At 39.0% G+C, this 19,582-nt stretch overlaps 1 protein-coding gene across 2 annotated transcripts in view; it reads right to left on the minus strand.

Moving 5' to 3' along the window:
* The window catches only part of tenm2a (teneurin transmembrane protein 2a), a gene marked incomplete at its 5' end in the record, with an annotated part of 196,256 nt that overhangs the window by 155,859 nt on the left and 20,815 nt on the right, over nucleotides 1-19,582 (minus strand). Inside the window, 2 exons of one of the 2 annotated variants that reach the window (XM_079480153.1) lie at nucleotides 7,623-7,655; nucleotides 8,498-8,554. The exons of the other annotated variant lie outside the window; for it this stretch is intronic. Of the exons in view, the coding sequence (XP_079336279.1) occupies nucleotides 7,623-7,655; nucleotides 8,498-8,554 (90 nt within the window). The remainder of the gene's footprint in view (nucleotides 1-7,622; nucleotides 7,656-8,497; nucleotides 8,555-19,582) is intronic. 2 annotated transcript variants of the gene reach the window in all.

The raw sequence follows: 19,582 nt of genomic DNA on the forward strand, positions 1-19,582 counted from the left end.
TTCCTGCACATGCTCATAAAAATCTTTAATAATAATTTTCATTTTTGAGAGAACTATTCGTTTAAATTGAACCCATACATAAGAAAGCTCAAGCTGAATAAATTGTTACATTTGTAGACTAATTTCTAAAACAATGTTTGCTTTGTAAACAATGATATGACAGAACACAATGCTGCAACACACTGTAAAGTGTTTCCAAAAGACTTTTATATGTACACTTTACAATGCTGATTAAGGTTATTCCTCTTGTCTTTAAACTCAGAGGTGGGAAAACCTTTAACAGTTTAAAAACACTTCAATAGTTGAATAGGATCAAGGCCTAAATTAGAGAGAAAGCAACATGGCGCACCTTTGTGAAAACAGAGAGGTCAGCAGAGCTACGGAACCGTGTAGGTGAACAGGCAATCCCGTTCATTTGGGATAGGGTTGAGATGAGCGACCTATTGATTGTGAACGGAGAAAGGAGCCAACGGGAAGCCGAGCCTCATGGATTGGCAAGATGGAGCTGTGGAATGTGCAATTGATCCTGGATTGGAATTGATTGAATTGTGGTTGCCAGAACAATAGTTTAACTGACACTTAAAGACAACGTTGAAGATTTGCCCTGTGGCCTCATAGATGCATTCCCGGCGTGAAAACTGTTTTAAATGCATCTTGATTACCTATGCTGCTTCCAATGACACCTATTTCTTCCAATTTTTTACAGTAATGAATGTGAATTATAAATATGAATGCTTGTTTATTATATTATTTTTATATTACAACAATAAAACAATGCATTAAACACACATAAATTAATAAATACTTGCAATACGCGTAGAGAGATCTAACAAGTTTTGTGATGCACAGAAGGCAGGAGCCTATGTCTACAGTAGGCAGCACAGCAACTACGTTTTGGAATGGAGTGGGAATGAGGGACGCTGGAGAGGAAGAAAAATAGAGAGATAATCCCTGATCAGTCAGAAAGACAACTTACGCCAGCAGCAAAATCACAAAGTTGCCACCTCTCGAGGCTGAACCATTTCTGAAACAATCATAACAAACTTTTGTAGCTATATCTTGCCATGCTAAAAGACGAAGACGAAGGGAGGAAGGAAGTAGAACACATAGGGTGTGTGGTGTCTGGGCCTGTAGGGAAGCTGGTTTAAAACATCCAAACTCTATCAGAGTTGACCAGTGGGACAGCACAGATGAAATGCAGGAGAGGACTGCACATTCACATTTTGTACAAAACTGCAAATTATAAAGAAGTGTGAAGATGAAAAAGATCAGACAGTGTTGGAGTGTTTATAGAATGCACTGTTGCAAATATCCGTATCATTCTGTTCTGCATACACTGTTCTCACTTGTTTTAGATCCATCATCTGTTGTATTTCTGTAGTGTTTAGCACCCTCAGCAAAACATGGCTTCTTGTAAATTGAACAACAAAGGCGTTAACGTGCATTTATATATTTATATCCTGTCATTATGCAACTTTTTGCAACGCAAATCACGGCCATTAAAGGGTATAACGATTGAAGCAAAGGCTATTTTAATGAGAATATCCGCACCCTCACTTGCATTTGTTCTATTGGACATTGTAATTTTAATCAATTGTGCATTCAAATTTGATGTCGATACATATCGACTTGCATCTGTTTCCATATGCAAATGAAGCATATTAAATTGCGGATGTTTCTTGCGCTGTAAATCACCTTCAGGGATAAGACAAGATCCAGTTTGGAAGTGAGAATTAAAATGGATTCGTGGACTCACAGTTCTATGTAACTTCAACCTGAATTTATTCTCCTACAGTCTGGTCTTCCAAAGCTGCTCTTACTGTGTCAGTCAGGGTGAAATCTGCGCTGTGGCATTCTAAAGAGCGAGCGAAAACACAACTTATCTAAGCAATATTTTCAATGTCAGATTTTGTTGTGAAATCAAATGTTTCGCCTGTGCTGCAACATCACAGTCATTGATAAGTGCTTTTCTTCAAATTTTTTACAAGTTTTGGCCACATTCCTCGCAATGCTTCAGCTGCCAATTATTCTAGCGTTGATGCATTTTTCTCTAAAGATGCAAGTGTCACCAAGGGAACGTGTCAAATCAGAAGTTCTACACTATTTCCTGAGGAACTGCAACCATCAGGTGCCCTATTGCCATGGGAACTGTCTGCAGAGGTTTTGGAGAGGTTACCTATGATTGGCTCATCCGTTTCCAAACATCGTCTGTCCCTTGAGCAGCAACACCCCTCGGTTTTGTGTCACTAAAATCTGAATCTCTTCGTAATTTTTTCATTGCATGACACTATTAAAGATTTAATAAAGTCAAATACAGGTCTTTATTGCTTTCATCTCTGCAAACATGGAAATAAAAACGTTCACCGCCTATGAACACACAATCCCTTCTTTAATCAAAGAGAAACAATTTTTTTCATACCCTCTCTAAGTCACAAAGATCACTTAATCCAATTAGGTAACGATTAGCTTATTGACCGGTCATGGTGGGTTTAGATGAACCAAAGCTAAACCCATGGAGAAATGAGACCCTATGGATAACCACAGGTGAGAGAGATCAGGGGTAAATCTATGCCAGGACTTGGTGCAGAGAATAATTAATGGAATTCCAACAATTTGAGGATGCCTCGACACATATAATGACACAAACAAACACGCACAGGCGCAGGCTTGCCAACAGGATGCAGCGCAGACTCAGACCGCAGGGCCTCTGTAAGAGCCTGGAGAGGCTCGATCGATGAAGCCGCGTGCCGTGCAGATCAATCCGGATTAGAACACCGACGGGAGGCACGAGGGGGCCCCCTCCCTATCCTGCAGTGAGAGTATATGGCCAGCAGGGGGCTCCAATGAGAGCCCACCGGGATACGGTGCCCTGGGTGTGAAAGGGTACCGTGGCAGCTTGGATGAATACTGATAGGATTTGGGAGCAAAGCAGAAAGACGTTACGGTTTTAAAAGGGATAAAATCTTAAGCTTGAGCCAACCTTTGCTACAAGCAATCCATCTGTGAGAAGCATAGAAACATGCAAACACACACACATACAAACAGGCTAAGCAGGATTGCACTTTGCTGTATGACGGGTAAATAAAGGATTATATTTTTGAGAGTTTTTAATGAACAAAGGCAGTTTTAGCAGAAGCTAAAGCCTAAAGTTCTCAGTGAACTTTCCTGGAAATCAACAGGAGGCTGGTGCAACTTTGGTCACCCTTAGACGAAGAGGGCAACGGCTATCTTGGAGATTGTCAGAAAAGCCGCTGGGAGTACTCACTGTACTAATAGGCACATCTGCCATCCTGCCTGTATCCCTGAGCGTCACACTGATGCAGTTATACCCACCCGCCAAGCCCTGCTGGGGGCCGTACTGAGCCGACGGAGGCTGGCCTTCAGCTCACCGGGGTGGGCATCCCATCATGCCTAAGGGCTGAGAGGAAACATCTTCCAGGAGACAAGGACAGAATAATAATCTAGCCATGTATCTTCTGCGTGCGTCTGGAAGCTAATGTCCCAGGACTTGCTTACCTGATCTGGCAAACCAGCCATCTGAGGTACAAAATTCGAGAAGGCTGAGGTAAATTCGGTATATTAGATCAATTCAAAATGGGATCTTTCGTAGACAATTCCAGAATCCTTACTGCCTTCTAAAACTGCATATTAAAAAACTTGAAAAACAACTGCTTAGCTTAGCTTCGAGAGGAACAAATAATTGTTGTGCCAGAGGGGGAGGTAAACATTAATATATACCATCTATCACCACAACCAGAAATATACTCCATCGACAAACTCTAGAGACTGCAGTCTTTAGCTGCAGAGTGCCCGTCTCCCATCCGGACCGACGCAGGTTCGAGGCCCGCGCAGAGCTGGCGAGTAGAACTGGTTACATTGGTGACGTGACCCAAAGGGGAGTGAGGTTTAGGGGGGTGAGTGTAACGGAGGCCAGCTAGTGAAGAGCTGTGCAGTGTGTACACCTCACTCCCCGACCAACAGAGACGCGACAGGCGCTAGAGACTGCGGTCTTTCACCTCCTCGCTAGAGCAGGTCCATTTGGACCGACGCTGATTCAAGGCTTGCACAGAGCCGGGCGAGTAGAACCGGATACACCTGTTGGCCAAATTTGCACAAGGCCTGTTTCCCTAACCCTTACAATAGGTTTGTGATATTTCACATTCTACTGCCCTATTCCAATCCATTTTGTAGTACAGGCAGTTCAAGAAGCATAAAGACACTGAATAGAGCAAGGAGACATAGTGAGAATTAACATGTAGGCATTTGGCAGATGCTTTTAAACAAACTTATGAAAATGAGTAAATCTTAAGGAGGCAATAATATGATATATGTAATGTACAGTACCTGTGCATCTTTCACATAAAAATGTATGCATATAATCTATGAAAATATATGTTGGTCACCCTTATAACTTACACTGTTGAGTTTTAACCACAAAATACCTTGCTGTCTCTCAGTTTCAAGAGGGAAGGGTCTTTGAAACCTGATAACTTGCTGTCAGATACCGTCCCCCCTGCTGACTGTTAACCCCAAAATGAGAGATTTTGCTAGCAAACCCCAATATCATGGGTTTGAGGATAATGCAATGTAAGTCGCTTTGGATAAAAGTATCTGTCAAATGCATAAATGTATGCTGAATATGCTGTCAGGGACTGTGCCCCCTGTGTTCCCTAAAAGTCACAGTTCATACGTGTGTCCAACTTTCACTCTTGACTTTTAACCCTAAAACAAGTGAGTTCTGATATTCTCAGCCTTTCATTTGTAAATTTGTGCATAGTAGATGGGGGAATGTTTTCTGACAACTGAGAATGTTACTGTCACATAATGTTTCCCTGTGTTTAAATTGAGAAAAAAATCTTGAACCTGGAAACTTCATGTCATAAGCAAAGAGCAGTGTGGCACAGACCTGCTAATCATGTGCTTTGATTTGGACCTTGATGTGTCTCAGTTTCAAGGGGAAACGCTGTCTCGTGAGGGTGTGCTTGTATTTAGACCTTGTTGTCTCTTAGTTTCAATGAGGAATGGTATCTGATAGCTAAGACGTTGCTGTGAGATACCGTTCCCCCTGTCTTCCATAAGAGTTATAGTTCATGTCTCAAACTTGCATTTCTGATGTTTAACTACAAAACAAGAGGGTTCTTAGATAGATTCTAAGAGTGAGACACAGGGATAATTACAACCTGATACATCCATTAATTTACAAACCAGGAGATTCTGGCAAAACCAAAGGAAACCAGGCCATCAACTTCACTGCAAGAATCTTAAAAGCATGTGATGGAACAATATTGAAGAAAAAGGAAGAATGTTGAGAGTAGGTGTGAAAAAATACCTCCTTGACAAGTCTAAATGCCAAAGCTGGGAATAAAAGCCCATTACTATCACAAGTCAAACAGTTCTACAGCGCACCATGAAAATATTATGTCTCAATGTAAGGTATGCTAGCCATAATACAGCATAACCCCTAATGTTGTAATGACAGGGGGAGCTGTATGAAGCCGTTACCTGGGATTACTGAAGGCCAGATGGCTTTACCGCTGTAATTATTTAACATTGTGACTGCTGAGGGCTCCTTCGGAATCTAGATGGACATTACACACCAAACTCAAAGTGCCTGGTGAAGCCTGAGATGCCACTCCCATCATTAAAGAAAACTATATTTGGAAGAAGTCTTGTAAACAAACAGTTCCAATAGTAGGAAAAATTCCAATAGTAAAAGTGACCCAGAACTGTTTGCTTTCCTACATTTTTCAAAATATCTACTTTTGTGTTCAACAGAACAAAGTCATTTACAAAGAAAAATGTCCTATTATGGCAGTCAATGGTGTGCCAGAACTGTTTGGTTACAAGCATTCTTCCAAATATCTTTCTCTGTGTTCATCAGAACAAAGACATTTAAACAGATTTGGAACTTGAGGGTGAATAAATGAAAAACTATTTTCATTTTTGGGTGAACTGTTTCTTTAATAGACCGTCCAATACATATTGCAGATAATGATGACCAGAGTTAGCTGACACTCCCAATTTAAACTGCTGCATTGCAACTTCAGAAATTCAGCATATTTTTTTCCAATAAATAACTACAAATTTGTTATTTATAATATATAAATTTTAACTTTATATTATTTTCTACGTAAAGAACTATGTACATAATGTACATAAATGCAATCTTGTGTTCAGTGAACTGAAGCCTGCCAGTTGTGTGTCTCATTTCCACCCTATGCAGCGGTGACAGTATTTAACATCTTCCAGTTCTGCTGCCTCAAGGCAACTACAAAACAAAGCACAATGAGATGCATTAAAAGGCCCCAAAGTGAAACAAATACTCATTATTATCCTTTGCCACCTTACAATCAAAATGCAATACACAAATTAAGCTGTCGCTGCAGAACCATTTAGGACTGAGGACCGGGAGGCGCAGGCCCTTCATGTCCCCTGATGGAAAATAGAAACAAGGAGTTCTGCCTAGAAGGTAATTGTTCTAATAATTATACAATGCCCGTGATAAATGGACTGAAAATCCTGGTTTTCACCAAACACCGAAACTAATTGGTTACAAAGTCTATTAAAGAATAGTGATTAATGGAGTTCATAATGTGAAGGTTTGTGATGAGGGAGGGATGAAAGTCTCACACTTTCCCAAAGACACAATCTGAGAAAAACTGCCACAGGACCAGAGAGAGAAAAAGAGAGCGAAAAGAGAGATAGACCAGAGAAATGAGCAAATCAATCAGGCCCGGTGAGCATCACTGATTGGACCGGGTCTCGTCCTCTGTTCTTCTAGGTCTTGATCGACCATCAGGGGCAGATACGTGTGGCTCTCTAAGAGTGTGTGTGTGTATTTTATTTCAATATCCCTTTCTCCATAAGCAGCACCACCCTGCATCACTAACAGAGCGAGAAGAAACACAGATTATAAGTAATAATGTTCACCACTAATGCTATTTCGAATCGTCTGATTTGCAGCTCCACATGGCAACCAATGAGCTTTGCATTCACAAGGTCACCTTAAAGGCGCTTCTTTCGATTTCTGAATCCCAGTGATTGTTTGAGATCAGATGAAATCTCACTTCTTCCCCGTCTGATTCTGCCGAGCGCTGCCTGATGGGTCTTTTATATTCCTTATCATACAGTGTCTGCATTTTATATTCATATTTAGACGTCAAGTCTATGCAAGGAGTTGATCCATTATCCATGGGAGGATTTCAGTTCTGGGTGCTTATTCTTATGATCAGGGATATGATTAGTTTTGTTAATATGTTTAAGCAGTCTGTTTTGGGAGTCTGGAATGAGAGCAAGCCGGTCGGAATGCGGTCCGCTGTCACGGTGTAATTGGCTACAAATGAAAACTTTAAAATTCAATAAGAAAGCATTACCCATGAATCCGTGCTTCAAGACAACGCAAATAAGGTTTGGATCTAAGGCAAAGTAAGCCTGTGGGGACATTTTCTTCAAATACAGGAAACAAAATTAACAATTAAAGTGGGTAAGTGGTAGAGAGGCGAAATAGAGCCGTGCCATGCGAATGGACCCAACACTTTCAACTCCAAAAAACGCAACAAACTCATCTCTTACTAATTTCGCCAACACTGACTAACCACTAACTACTTTAATACTGCATTTACCTTTCTGAAAGCCAGGAAAGAGTGTTCGGATGCCTTGTGTAGTGTCCATGGAAAGCAATTCGAAAAAGATTAAATAAACTTGTGAGCAACTCTACATTGCAACTAATATTTTGCAAAGTAAAATGCAATATATTTCAAAAGGGAACATTTAGACATTGTTAGCTATGTAGATAATGTGAGCCACAACCCACAAACACAAGACAACACATAAAACACAGAAATACTCTATGTTTTTCAAGGACAGGGTATTGGATTCTAGCTAGGACCAGTGTTTAAATTGAGGTGGGACCCAAGGGTTCCAAGCCCCCATAAAAATAAGAGTACCTCCTTGTTAAATAGAGAAGGTGATGTGGGAGTTTTTACCCTAAAATAATGCTCTTCATTTATTCAACCTGTAATCAGTAGTCATTGATATTCTATAAGAAAATTCTAAATGTACAAAACAATTTTTACAGAATGAAGCTCACAGCACGGTTATTCATTTTTAAATAAAAAAACTTTTGTTTATAAACTTACTATAATAATCTTAAGAGTCTGGCTATAAAAAGCATGACAACAGTATTTTTATAGGTAAAACTGGGTAGTATTTTAAGTGAAAGCCACAGAAAATGTCAATTTCATCACTGCTTGGAGGTCAAACTAATCTCAATTGTAAAAAAAACACAATTGTAGTTGATTACAAAATTATAATTTAATCTGGATACTCTGGACAATTTGAAGAGAAGAATTTATTATAATGATACACAATATCATGAGCATGCGTGATTTCTTATGCTTTAGAGAAACTATGACACGATTTAAACACTGGTTGTGGCAAAATAATTAATTTCTAATGTAATAAACATTGACAGGGGTTGAAGTTAATTGTAACTTACTGAATGGAATATCACCAAATGGGTCGTCGATATCATCCATATCATCATCTAGGTATGCTTTAGTGGCATTATGGGAAAAAAGAAAGACAATGCGGTACAGGATGAATGAAAATGCAACACAACAAGATCATGCATGAAACGGAAAGCACAAACACAATTCATTAAAGCAGTCAGACGGAAAACTACACGAGTAGGTCTGTCTTGTGTTCATTTCTCAAAACCATACAGAATGAAGCTGTGTGCCACACGCCTGCATGTTGTCGAGCTCCCCTGTGGTCTCAGCTGAGCAAAAAGATTAGAATGATTTTGGGCAGCAGTGACTAAGTCTGACAAGTTTCTCTCTCCTTCTAATTTGCATCTGCCTTGCACCCTCTCTCACTTCCGGCCATATACTGGTAATAGGAATGGCAGGGCCTGGTTGCATCTCACTATTAATTGTTTTATTTCCATCAGATGAGAACATTACTCAAGGCACATCTCGTAACGCAGGCTGCAGCGGTATTGCAAATGGAGCCGAGAGCATGGTGGGCCTGGACTCTGACAGTCATTCAAGCCCTAGACTGAACAAAGCTACTAATTTAACTCAAAACATTCTTGGATCGGCCTCATAATCGAATACATTCAATGTCGCTGTTTGGCTCAAGGCTCAGGAAGAACTGTGATTTAAAAAAAAGGTTAGTCAGAAAGACGCACAAAAGAAATATGGAAAATATGTTTGTATGGGTGAAAAAAGCAGGGTGACCCTTGTAGCGGGGTCAGACTTATTTTTTAGTTGTACATGGAGAAAAAAGAAGCGGCTGCATCCACTATAAAGGGGATGATACAGAAAACCAGACAGCACCCTGAACCCGTCAGGAAAAACAATTAGAGCATTCTACCACCATTCGTCTATGCCACCCTAACAGAAGAATAGCTACCATCACTGTATGTAAAACAAAGACAGAAGCAAAATATGTTAAAAACATAGCAAACAGTTTCTGAAAAATTACATGGTCAATGGGATATATATGTGACCCAGTCTGTGAAAACCCTGCTTAAGTCATTTTTTGTGATTTATTGTTTGCTACATTTATTGTTTTCTACATTCTACAGATCAACCTACATAATGAAAAAAAAACATTCTGTGAAACTGTAACCTTGATATATTTAACACTGACTAAGGAATTAGTAATGCCATGTCAAAGATTGAAATTATTGTACAAGTACTGTTTAAAATCAAAGTTTGATGCTCACTGAGGTCTGTTGAGCTTTTCTCCTAAAAGGGATGAGCTGGGAGTACAGCTGTTTATTGTCAGAATATCTGTGGAAATGTATGCCTCTTTTGTGTATAATCTCAATTAGAGAAATGCATGCTGATGAGGAGTAGAAGAGGGCCAACAACTGACCCCTGTGGGACACAACAGATGCCTGATGAGTGGAGATGGGAATCGTAAAGGATTTTGCGATTCTGGCTTTGATTTCAGATTTCACTTAATGATTGTGCTACCCTAACCATTTCATTAATGATTTTAACTGAAGCGTAGTACAAATTAGCAACAACATGAAAATCTAAATGTTTTCCAAAATGTAAATCAACACAACCATAAGAAGTTCTCTTCCAAAAAATATAAATATACAGTATTAATATAAACAATTCTCTATTCCCAACCCTGTCGTAGAGATCTTTCACCTGAGCTCCAAAAACATCACCATAGCCGGTGGGAGAGATACAAGAAAAAATCCATAAGATTACCCGAACGCATTACCTAGGTGGCAGACAGACTGCAGATAAACAGCATATATTTTAAAAACATACAACAATCCAGAGACGACTCAGTATCACTATATGTGGCAGATGTCAGGCAAAAGTAAGGCTGATTGACAGCTCTCAGTAGATCCCACAGCAATGTGATGGCAGGTATCCAAACTAAAGCAGTCAGCAAACCCAAAACTAGCAAAAGAGCGATACATTACACTTAATTCTTTATCATTGGGGAACTGTTATTATACATACTTAACCCACTGACCTGACAAACACATAAAAAAAAACAGCACTGCTACACAAATTTGGCGAATTGCTCATCAAGCAAATGTACAAATGAGGGCTGTTAAAAAAAATATATATATACACATGGGACACCGCAGCGAGGGAATTTCGAGCGGCCGGATCCATGCAACCTCTTGTCCTCTTTCCCTTTACGTTTGACATTTTCAGACTTCATTAAGTGGTAAACTCTGCCTTGCTAAATGAGTCTGCCTACATCAGCACTGTGCTGAGCAGAGTATGATAAGTCATTATTGGTGAGTAAATCCTCAATTAGCTACGTGTTGTTGTAGTCAGCAGGTTTTGAAAAAATGTTGGGAAATATTTTACTACTGTTATGGCTCCCGTGGATATAATCATAAGGGGCTGCAAAGCAAATCAGACCACAAGATGCAAAAGCTTGCAGAGATCTGCATGGCTTAGAGAGTAATAATTGGAATTTGTAATGGGCTTTAAATGTGCTGAGATGGAGAGTGCAGTTGCTACCTGGAGGATAGAGTCCCATTCACCCGGCATTGTTGTCATCGTGGGCAACATTGACAGAAATGAACTAATATTTCCATGCCACTGATAACTAACCCAGGCTGGAGACAGTCGACTCACAGGTTGATGGAGAGAGAAAATTAATCTGAGCGGCTTCAAGGTCACTTTTATTTCCTCTGATGTGCGGCGCAATTCTGTTGGAAGTGTGTATTTATTACAAGCAATTGCGTCCACTCTCACTCAGCGGGAAAAGAAAACGTACCTCTTTTGTCTCTGAGGAACAGTTGTCTTTTTCGTTCTCTCTCTCTCTCTCCCCCTTAAGCTCCCGTCAACATGGCCATGGAGTAACCTTGACAAGCAAAAAACTACTGGGTTCACAAATAGATGCGATTTGCACATTTATTAGAAACAGAATAGTTTAAAGGACGAAGGTGAGGGTGCGGCCCACCACTCTGCTAGAGGACGAATAAGTAACTTGCTCTCAAGTGCACACTGCCACCACTGAGACCAGACACCATAGCGGAAAACTCTCCGGCCGTCACAAATAACACTTAGAAGTTATATCACTTGTGAAATAACTTACAACTCAAAATGATAATTTTTTAATGTCTCAACATTCGTGCCATTAATTATGGGATTAAATGATTGAAATATGTCGTCATTTTAATATATTTATAAAGTAACATAACTACAGAAATCATAAAATCGAGGTGTCTTTCAATCATTATTCTTCAGTGACCAGCAATAAAATGCAGGATTAACCTCAACTGAACCATTAAAAAGAATAACTAGAATAAATAGCATATGCTTATTAATATTATGACAAACTTACTATAAATAATAAACAAACTACTATTCTACAATACCTAAGTATTATACTACTATATTTTTGGACAAAACATTTACGTTTATAATAATAATAATAATACAGTTTTTTTATTATTTTTAAGATTTTGTGATTTAAATAAACAAACAACTGCATTTACAGAATAATTAAACTACTGCAATGCCGACAAGTTAAAGACCCTGCTGAATTGACAGACAATAACTTCTATATGCTCCTATACTATATGCTTTTCCTTATTCCACACACATAAAGCAGAGAAAAGATTCGGAAAAAAAACATATTCGGAACATGCTGTGTGCACCTTCAGTAAGAGTTATTATGCGTCATCCTGACATCCTCTAAGGAGTAAAGCTGCTCTACTTGAAAACATATCATAACACTGGAGATTATCATGCGGTTTCGTCTTTCATATCCCAATTATACGTAGCGCTGTGTATGTTCTGCTAACAATCCTTGTCATGTTCACTTCAAATAATCAATAATCTCATTTCCTTTTTTCTGTGTCTTCGATTACAACTTGGTACGGACGGTCTTCCCGGGCATAATTTAGCTGAAGGAATCGTGCATTTATAAAGCTTGTCATACTGAAATGGAATCTAGCAGTGAATTGTGGGAAAGGTTTGTAATAACAGCTGGCCTAGCCAAGAGATACACAGAGCATCTCTGGAGAGGTATAGCTAGCCTGCCGATCAAGCCCATTGGGAGGCAAACTAATGGAGAAAAAAGAAGGAAGATGCCACACCCACTAGTCCCTCCCCGGTCATCTGATTCTTTATGAAGAGACTGAGGTAAGCAATGGCAGATGGGATCAATATTCCCCTTCACTGAATTATGTCAGCCCGAGCCAACACATTTACAAACAGAGCTCTGCGTGTTTAATATCCCCAGCCCAAAAAGCTTGAACATTGTGTCTTCTGTCTTTATTGAGTCAGAAATACAGTTGTATGCAATCGTAGATTTGCCCCGTCTGCTGTTATTGCTCTGTTATAGGAAACACTCAGCGGACCGCTGCTTGTTGACTCTGAAGAGAGGAGAATTTGGCTTCCCTCCAATCCTGGGTTGCTTCATCTGCAACCCAGTGCAAATACAGGAGCTGACAATATCCGGAAAATGAAATTCCAAAAAGCCCAAAGTGAAGGCAGGGAACTCAATACCCGATTAGCCCTGTAAAAACAAGCGGCGGCGAAGTTTCATCTTTTTACCATTCAACAGTGAGTAGCGCTGTCACACGGGGGTGAAAAGAAAGAGAAAAAGACCTTGATGTTTAAATGAGTATACGCAGCTAAAAGTAAACCACCACAGGCCTGTCAGACCTGCTCTGTAGCACAATTCATCATGGGGCACTAATTCTCTAACAACATTACCAAGTCCTTCACACTATACATTGTCACTGGCAAACTCCATCAAATCAGTTTAGCCCCAAACACGAAGCGCATTGGCTGAAGTCCCCAGGGCCTGCCTTTACTACCGCGCGGCGCCCTGACGCTGAATCTGGATTGAAGATGTACTGTAACAGGCATGAGAAATACTGAAAATATTGTGTCAGTATTCCAAATGAATAAAACACGAAAGGTGTGCTGGTATACATTATACGTGTTGATACTGTTTATTCTTTGAGTGTTATGGAAAAACTCCAGAATCTGATGTATGTATATTTTGCATATATAACTATTATGCATATTGTACAAATGCATGTTACAAAAGTATAGAATATATTAACACTATTTCAATGGTAGAGTACAAAAGTGGAAAACATGGAACCGTTATCCCTCATTATCAGCACTTGTTCATAAAGACCGTCCTCCAGTATTGAGTTCTGAGTAAATTATAGGAAAAAGTCAAATGAATGACCACAGAAACAGAAATAAATGGACCACTGTAATAAATGTGTACTCAAAAAATAATAATAAAAATTGCTTTCAAGCCTGAGAGGAGAACATCAGGTGTCTGAGGAACCCCGGGCGATGCTAAATCATCATCTTTTGTGGAAAATCAAAGCTGAGAATTAGTGCTGATGACTTCCATTACAACAGCGAATTAGAGCACATTGTAGACATCAAATGTTCCAGTAAGTAATCAGCCTCAGCAGCTGAACGCCGCACTCCCACAATCAAACTTCTGTTTCTATAGTGTCCTGATCATGTCTGAGAAATTAACACAGACTGTCTGTGTATTCTGCAAATACGGAAAAAAGAAAGAGAAGAAGAGACAGAGAGAGGCAGAGCGTACGTGATACTCTGCAGTTTTAGTGAAGACAAAAAATACCAGCATTATTCATAACAATAAAACTCTTTATACGATGTGGCGTTCACAGTCATCCCTGACTGCACTGATGCAGGTGCACATACTCTTCAGACGGGGACGGAAATTGTCGTTTTTGGGGATCGAGAGAGTAAATTGGCCCTGATGCAGATAAAAGTGCTTTAAAAACGCTATTATTTTGCTCCCTCTAACACATTAACTCTGCAGGGTTCTGCGTCTACAGCATGTGTAAATTTGCACGGGTCTATTTTTAAGATAAATACAGAGACGGAAAAACGAGAAGTGGCATTTAAAGTCTATATAGCAGAGACTTGTTGATTATCCGCACATTTTCATATAAAACACCAGAAGGAGATGAAAGAGCCTTTTCAGATTGCAAGATCTATAACTCGTGCACTCCACTAAAAGAGCACTTGAAGATGACATCACAACCAACACTGTCGACACAGTAAACAACAATCAGCCCGGCACACACAAGACTGTCGAAGTGACAGACAAACGTGCTATATGTCTCCGAAAGGTCACGAAGCTAAATAAAACTCCATCTTCACTCCCCTTATGATATACTGTATGTTTTAGTGTCTGGTGTTCGGCAGAAAATTCCAAAGCGCATCGTGATGAGAAGGGCCCGTAACACTCACCGTAATTTTATAGAGGACCTGATTGAATCACGCACATAAAGGGCTTTCGAGTCAGTCTGAGTGTGTTTCATTAACCAAATCTGAAATGCAATGAACATAGAAATGACAATGTTGACTCGTAAGTTCTACATGTTTTAATCATTCTTTCTTGAGATCAATGTTATTTGGATGCGGGTTGTGGATTCTGCTGCAGAAACGTACTTGTCCCCTATTTTACCTGCAAAAGCAGATGGTTTAGGGACCTTTATAAGCATATCTGGCTGACGCTCGTCAATTTCCTAAACGTTCGAGAAAATAAGCGCCTCAGTTCATCTCGTATTTGTTTTCATCTATAGTGGTGTTTATTAGGTCGGCCTAAATTATAATAATTACTTAAAATATTTTTTCTGATCATTATTTGAAAAATAATGAATAACATGGGTGTATTGTATCTACATACATATATACACTATATATATATATATATATATATATATATATACATATATACACTATATATATATATATATATATATATATATATATATATATATATATATATATATATATATATATTGTTCATGCATGTTAAATCCTTTTGGTAAATATAAAAAGTGCAATACTATTACTATGGTAACAGTAGACTACCCCTGCCCTATATTAGAATAAATCAAAGCACACGAATATGCAACTGCTAATTATGACGGTATCTATGAAGGTTCTATGGTATTACCATCTTACACTTTCACAGTAAAGTGCGAATTTAAATTTGAAAATGCGTGGTTGTTTTTATCTTTCATCAAGTTACTATATGGCATTTCTCTCTTTTACAATTTCAGTGGAAAAGGTTGATACGACCTTTGTGTATATCACTGAAGGCTTTTACTTAAGCTCACCGATAAATACAACCCTGACAGAAACAGAATCACTCTCAAGTAATATTATCCAAATCACTGTCAACTACCAGTTATGTGAAAAACTGAATGTTGTTTATTGACTTCGTGTTATGATTCAGAGCTACATAATGTAAACATCTGTAAATGCCAATGCACAATAAATTCGGGAAAAATGAACAGAATGCGTTTAAGCAAGCAGTTGGCACTTGACTGAGAGTGGCTCTTTCATAAGCCAAAAACTAGATGAGTGAGACAGACGGACATTAATAATTGTTATTTCTGACAATTCAGACAATATGTTTCATTGAGTGCCCTCAGCTGTCTAATAAAACATTCGCTTTGGGTTCACCTGTCAGGAAAATTAAGTGCAAAGTTCTCATCCTAATGTCTTTCAAAACCTTTCTGCTTTTTCTCTTAAACACAAAAAGTTTGATTTATGTGACAAAAACACATTGGTCATGCCAAATGAGAGCCAATGACATTTGATGATGTCGCTCGTATGATTTCAATGCTATTGTCAGTAAATGTATATTTCCTTCTCCTCTATTGCATCCGTTTTCTTTGGAACACTTCAGACATTTCACAGTCCAAGTCATATGGACAAGTTTTGTATTCAATAGACTGAACATTAATCACAATTTATTTTCAAGTTTTTCAACATGTGAACATTTCTTCAAAACATTACCTCAAGACATATATTCGGGTAAAATCACGAAGCTCTCCCACCAGTCAGCATGAAAATCCTCAATCTCCCTCTTTTAGTGATCCATGCGAAATCGTGAAATATCCATTAAACACATCCTGCATACAAGCACAAACTTCTCCATGCATCTGCACGGAACTCCTACAGCCCACATGCAGTCACCTCATTTCAGCAAGTATCAAACAATTTCAGTCTCCTCTCTTAGATATGAATATCCCAGCATGCAACTTTGATTTCTCTCTTCTTCTACTGATGCTCTTTTCTTCCTCATTAACGAGAAGTCTCCTGATACTCACATTACAGGATTGATTTCGTTTATTTGCACAGTCTCGTTCATAACATAATCTTAGCCATAATCTCTCCGCAGCTACACGTCTGCGTTGGGGGCACAACTGGTTTGTTAAATCTTGTTGGTATAAAGCGAGTCCGCCTCTGCATCTCTTACTAACCAAAGGAGGATTCATCATCATTCTTTCAGAGTTAATAGAGTTGATTGAAAAAAGAAAACAAAGGCAGCTGTAGTAGTGATAAATTATAAAGGTCAATCCCATAATTCCCTGCCGAATGTCAAGTTAAAGTATTGCACGTAAAATGTATTACGAACTTTCGCTCATATAGAAAAAAATATAAATATTTAAGCTTCAAACTTATCTTATTTTTGAAAGAAAAATGACCAAACCAGAAGGAACATCTATCCAACACAAGTCCACAAGAAAGCTTCTTGAACACTTAGTGACACAGATCAGTGTGGAAGAAAACAAATAATCCGGCAGACAAAAGCCGCCCGCTCCTCTCGCAGTAGGGGTGCCAAGGTGGCTTTGTTTACCGAACGTGACACAAATCGCTGATCGCCCAACCGCTGCCAAATGCAATTCGCATGGGGCTGCAACAGAATGATGAGATAATTTCTTATCTGGCTGGAGTACAAATACCTATGCAAACAAACACAGCAGAGTGCAGCGAAATTACAAACGTCACACCATCCCTGTCTCGACAGCTAGCTACTACTAAGCAACTCCTTAAATGTCAATGTACACTCAAGATACTGAATGGAAAAAATGTCAGCACCCGTGTAGGGTAAAGGTGGTTTCAGACGAGTAAAGATCAGGTATTTTTTGGGTCTGGGTATCAATCATTCTGTCAAATTGAGGGACCTTTCAGTCACCGAGACTGCTTAATAGGACAATTACCAGGAGACCGGACTCATTACTAAAGTCCCTGTACACCTCACCTTGTATCTAAAAGAACTGAGGCGTAGAAAAATACCACAAAAAGAGATCATCGATAAGCAGCAAGTGTCGATTGAGGGGTTTATTTTATCTGCCTCTGAGGGAATTACACTCTTGAATTTATTATTGACTTTCATTCTCCTCTTTTAAAGTGAACTGACTCTCAAATGATCTTTCAGTTAGTGTTTGTGTACTAGTATCTGTGCAGTCTCAAATAAGATTTTGTTGTGAGAATGGAAGGCGTGTTACTGTACAGACATTTAGTGTTGTACACCGAACAGGAAGATGCGAAACCCTCTAAATCCGCAACTCTTTATTTAAATTAGCATTTTTTATCGGGCTTCTATATTTATTTTCAGCAATACCAAATATTTCTGACTGGGCAGGGTGTGGTCTTTAGCGGGTTTTAAAGCAAAATGATTTAAGTAACTTATACTATGTGTGGAGTGCATTCACCAAACATCGTAATCTAATTTTTGACAGTGTTGGCTTTTAGAGGGTTTTGCATCTCTTCACATGCTGTATGTGTACTTTCAAAACCAAAGCAAGCAAATACAACCTAAATATATGACTCTCATACATATACTGTATATATATATATATATATACATATATAATACTGACCCAGAACTCTCTCCATATGTTCAGGAACGGCTCAGTTGTTTTTCATTTTGAGACTCATGTAAATGTTGTTGCATCTGCCCTCCTTGAAATCACATACAGTATGTTCTTAATGATGTTTCTAATATTTTTAGCCGTCCCAAAAGAAAACAATCCTACACAACTGAGTAATAGCAGACATCTGCACGAAACCATTATGGACCTACCGCCTTCTCAAAATACTGTTGCGAACTAAGAATCCACAGCGTTACGACAAAATGCAGCTTAACCAGTAACTGTGAAAACCTCCAAGTCCTTTTCAACCCACATGTGACATTTTATCAAGAAACAGAATTAAATGTAAGGTTTTAAAGGGATAAATCACCCCAAAGTAAAGTTTTTGTAAAATACCTGTTTTTGAATCGTTCTTCTGCATATCACAAAAGAAGATATTTTGAGAAATCTGTGGTTTTGGGTTCATTCACTGGAAGTTAATCGGGACAGTGTTGTTTGGTTACCAGCTTTCTTTAAAGTATGTTTTTGTGTTCTACAGAAGAAAGAAAGTCATACCGGTTTGTATATGATAAAGGTATGTTCATATGCTAAACAGTGTTTTCAACTCTTGCATTTAATGTCGTATTACGTTCTCTCTGACATAAAGTGTAAGACACAACTACAGAATCCTGACAACCATAATTTTGATGAATAGAGAACCGACTGATTCTGTATCTTGCAAGCAAAAAGCAACTGACTATTAAATGACACGAACAGGATGGATCCGAGATGCTGTTTTTAAATGATCTAAAAGGCCAAGTGGGCTATTTAGATCTCACTAACCTCCGACTGTGTGCCCAAGCAGAGATTGATTCGCTCGCTGGTATGCTCGTGTCTGAAGCTAAGTTCTCAACAGCACAAATGGACGTTTTTAGTGGAAGCGGGCAGTAGACTTTGAAAGCCGCCTTTACGCCTGGGAGAGTATTTGGAAAGAGACAGACGGATTGTGATAATGGATGAAAATTTCCCCTGACCCCATTCACTCTCCCTCTGTGAGTGACACCTGTCTTTCAGAGTGATTGGCGCTGCTGACACATCTGTACAACGAGCCAATAGAGGAAGACGAGAGAGCCAAAGATATTGAAGTGCATCCCCAAGAACACACACAAAAATGATAAAGGCCGATGACAGAGGTTAGGCTTCAAAGTCTGTTAGAAGCGGAAAGACAAAAATGACAGATTTCCTTGTTTCTATTTTAAACGTAGGCTTTTCTTGTGAGAACACATCCCCTGAAAGCAATATCCTGCCTCAATTGCAGCTTCTAATTCAGTTTATTCAACTACAAGAAAGCTTGACTTTTCCTCCAGCGCAGACTTCATGAAGTATCAATCACACTCTCAGTTTTTTTTGTGTTAGCAGCATATCACA

Source organism: Barbatula barbatula (genome assembly GCF_947034865.1).
Source record: "Barbatula barbatula genome assembly, chromosome: 18".
Taxonomy (NCBI): domain Eukaryota; kingdom Metazoa; phylum Chordata; class Actinopteri; order Cypriniformes; family Nemacheilidae; genus Barbatula; species Barbatula barbatula.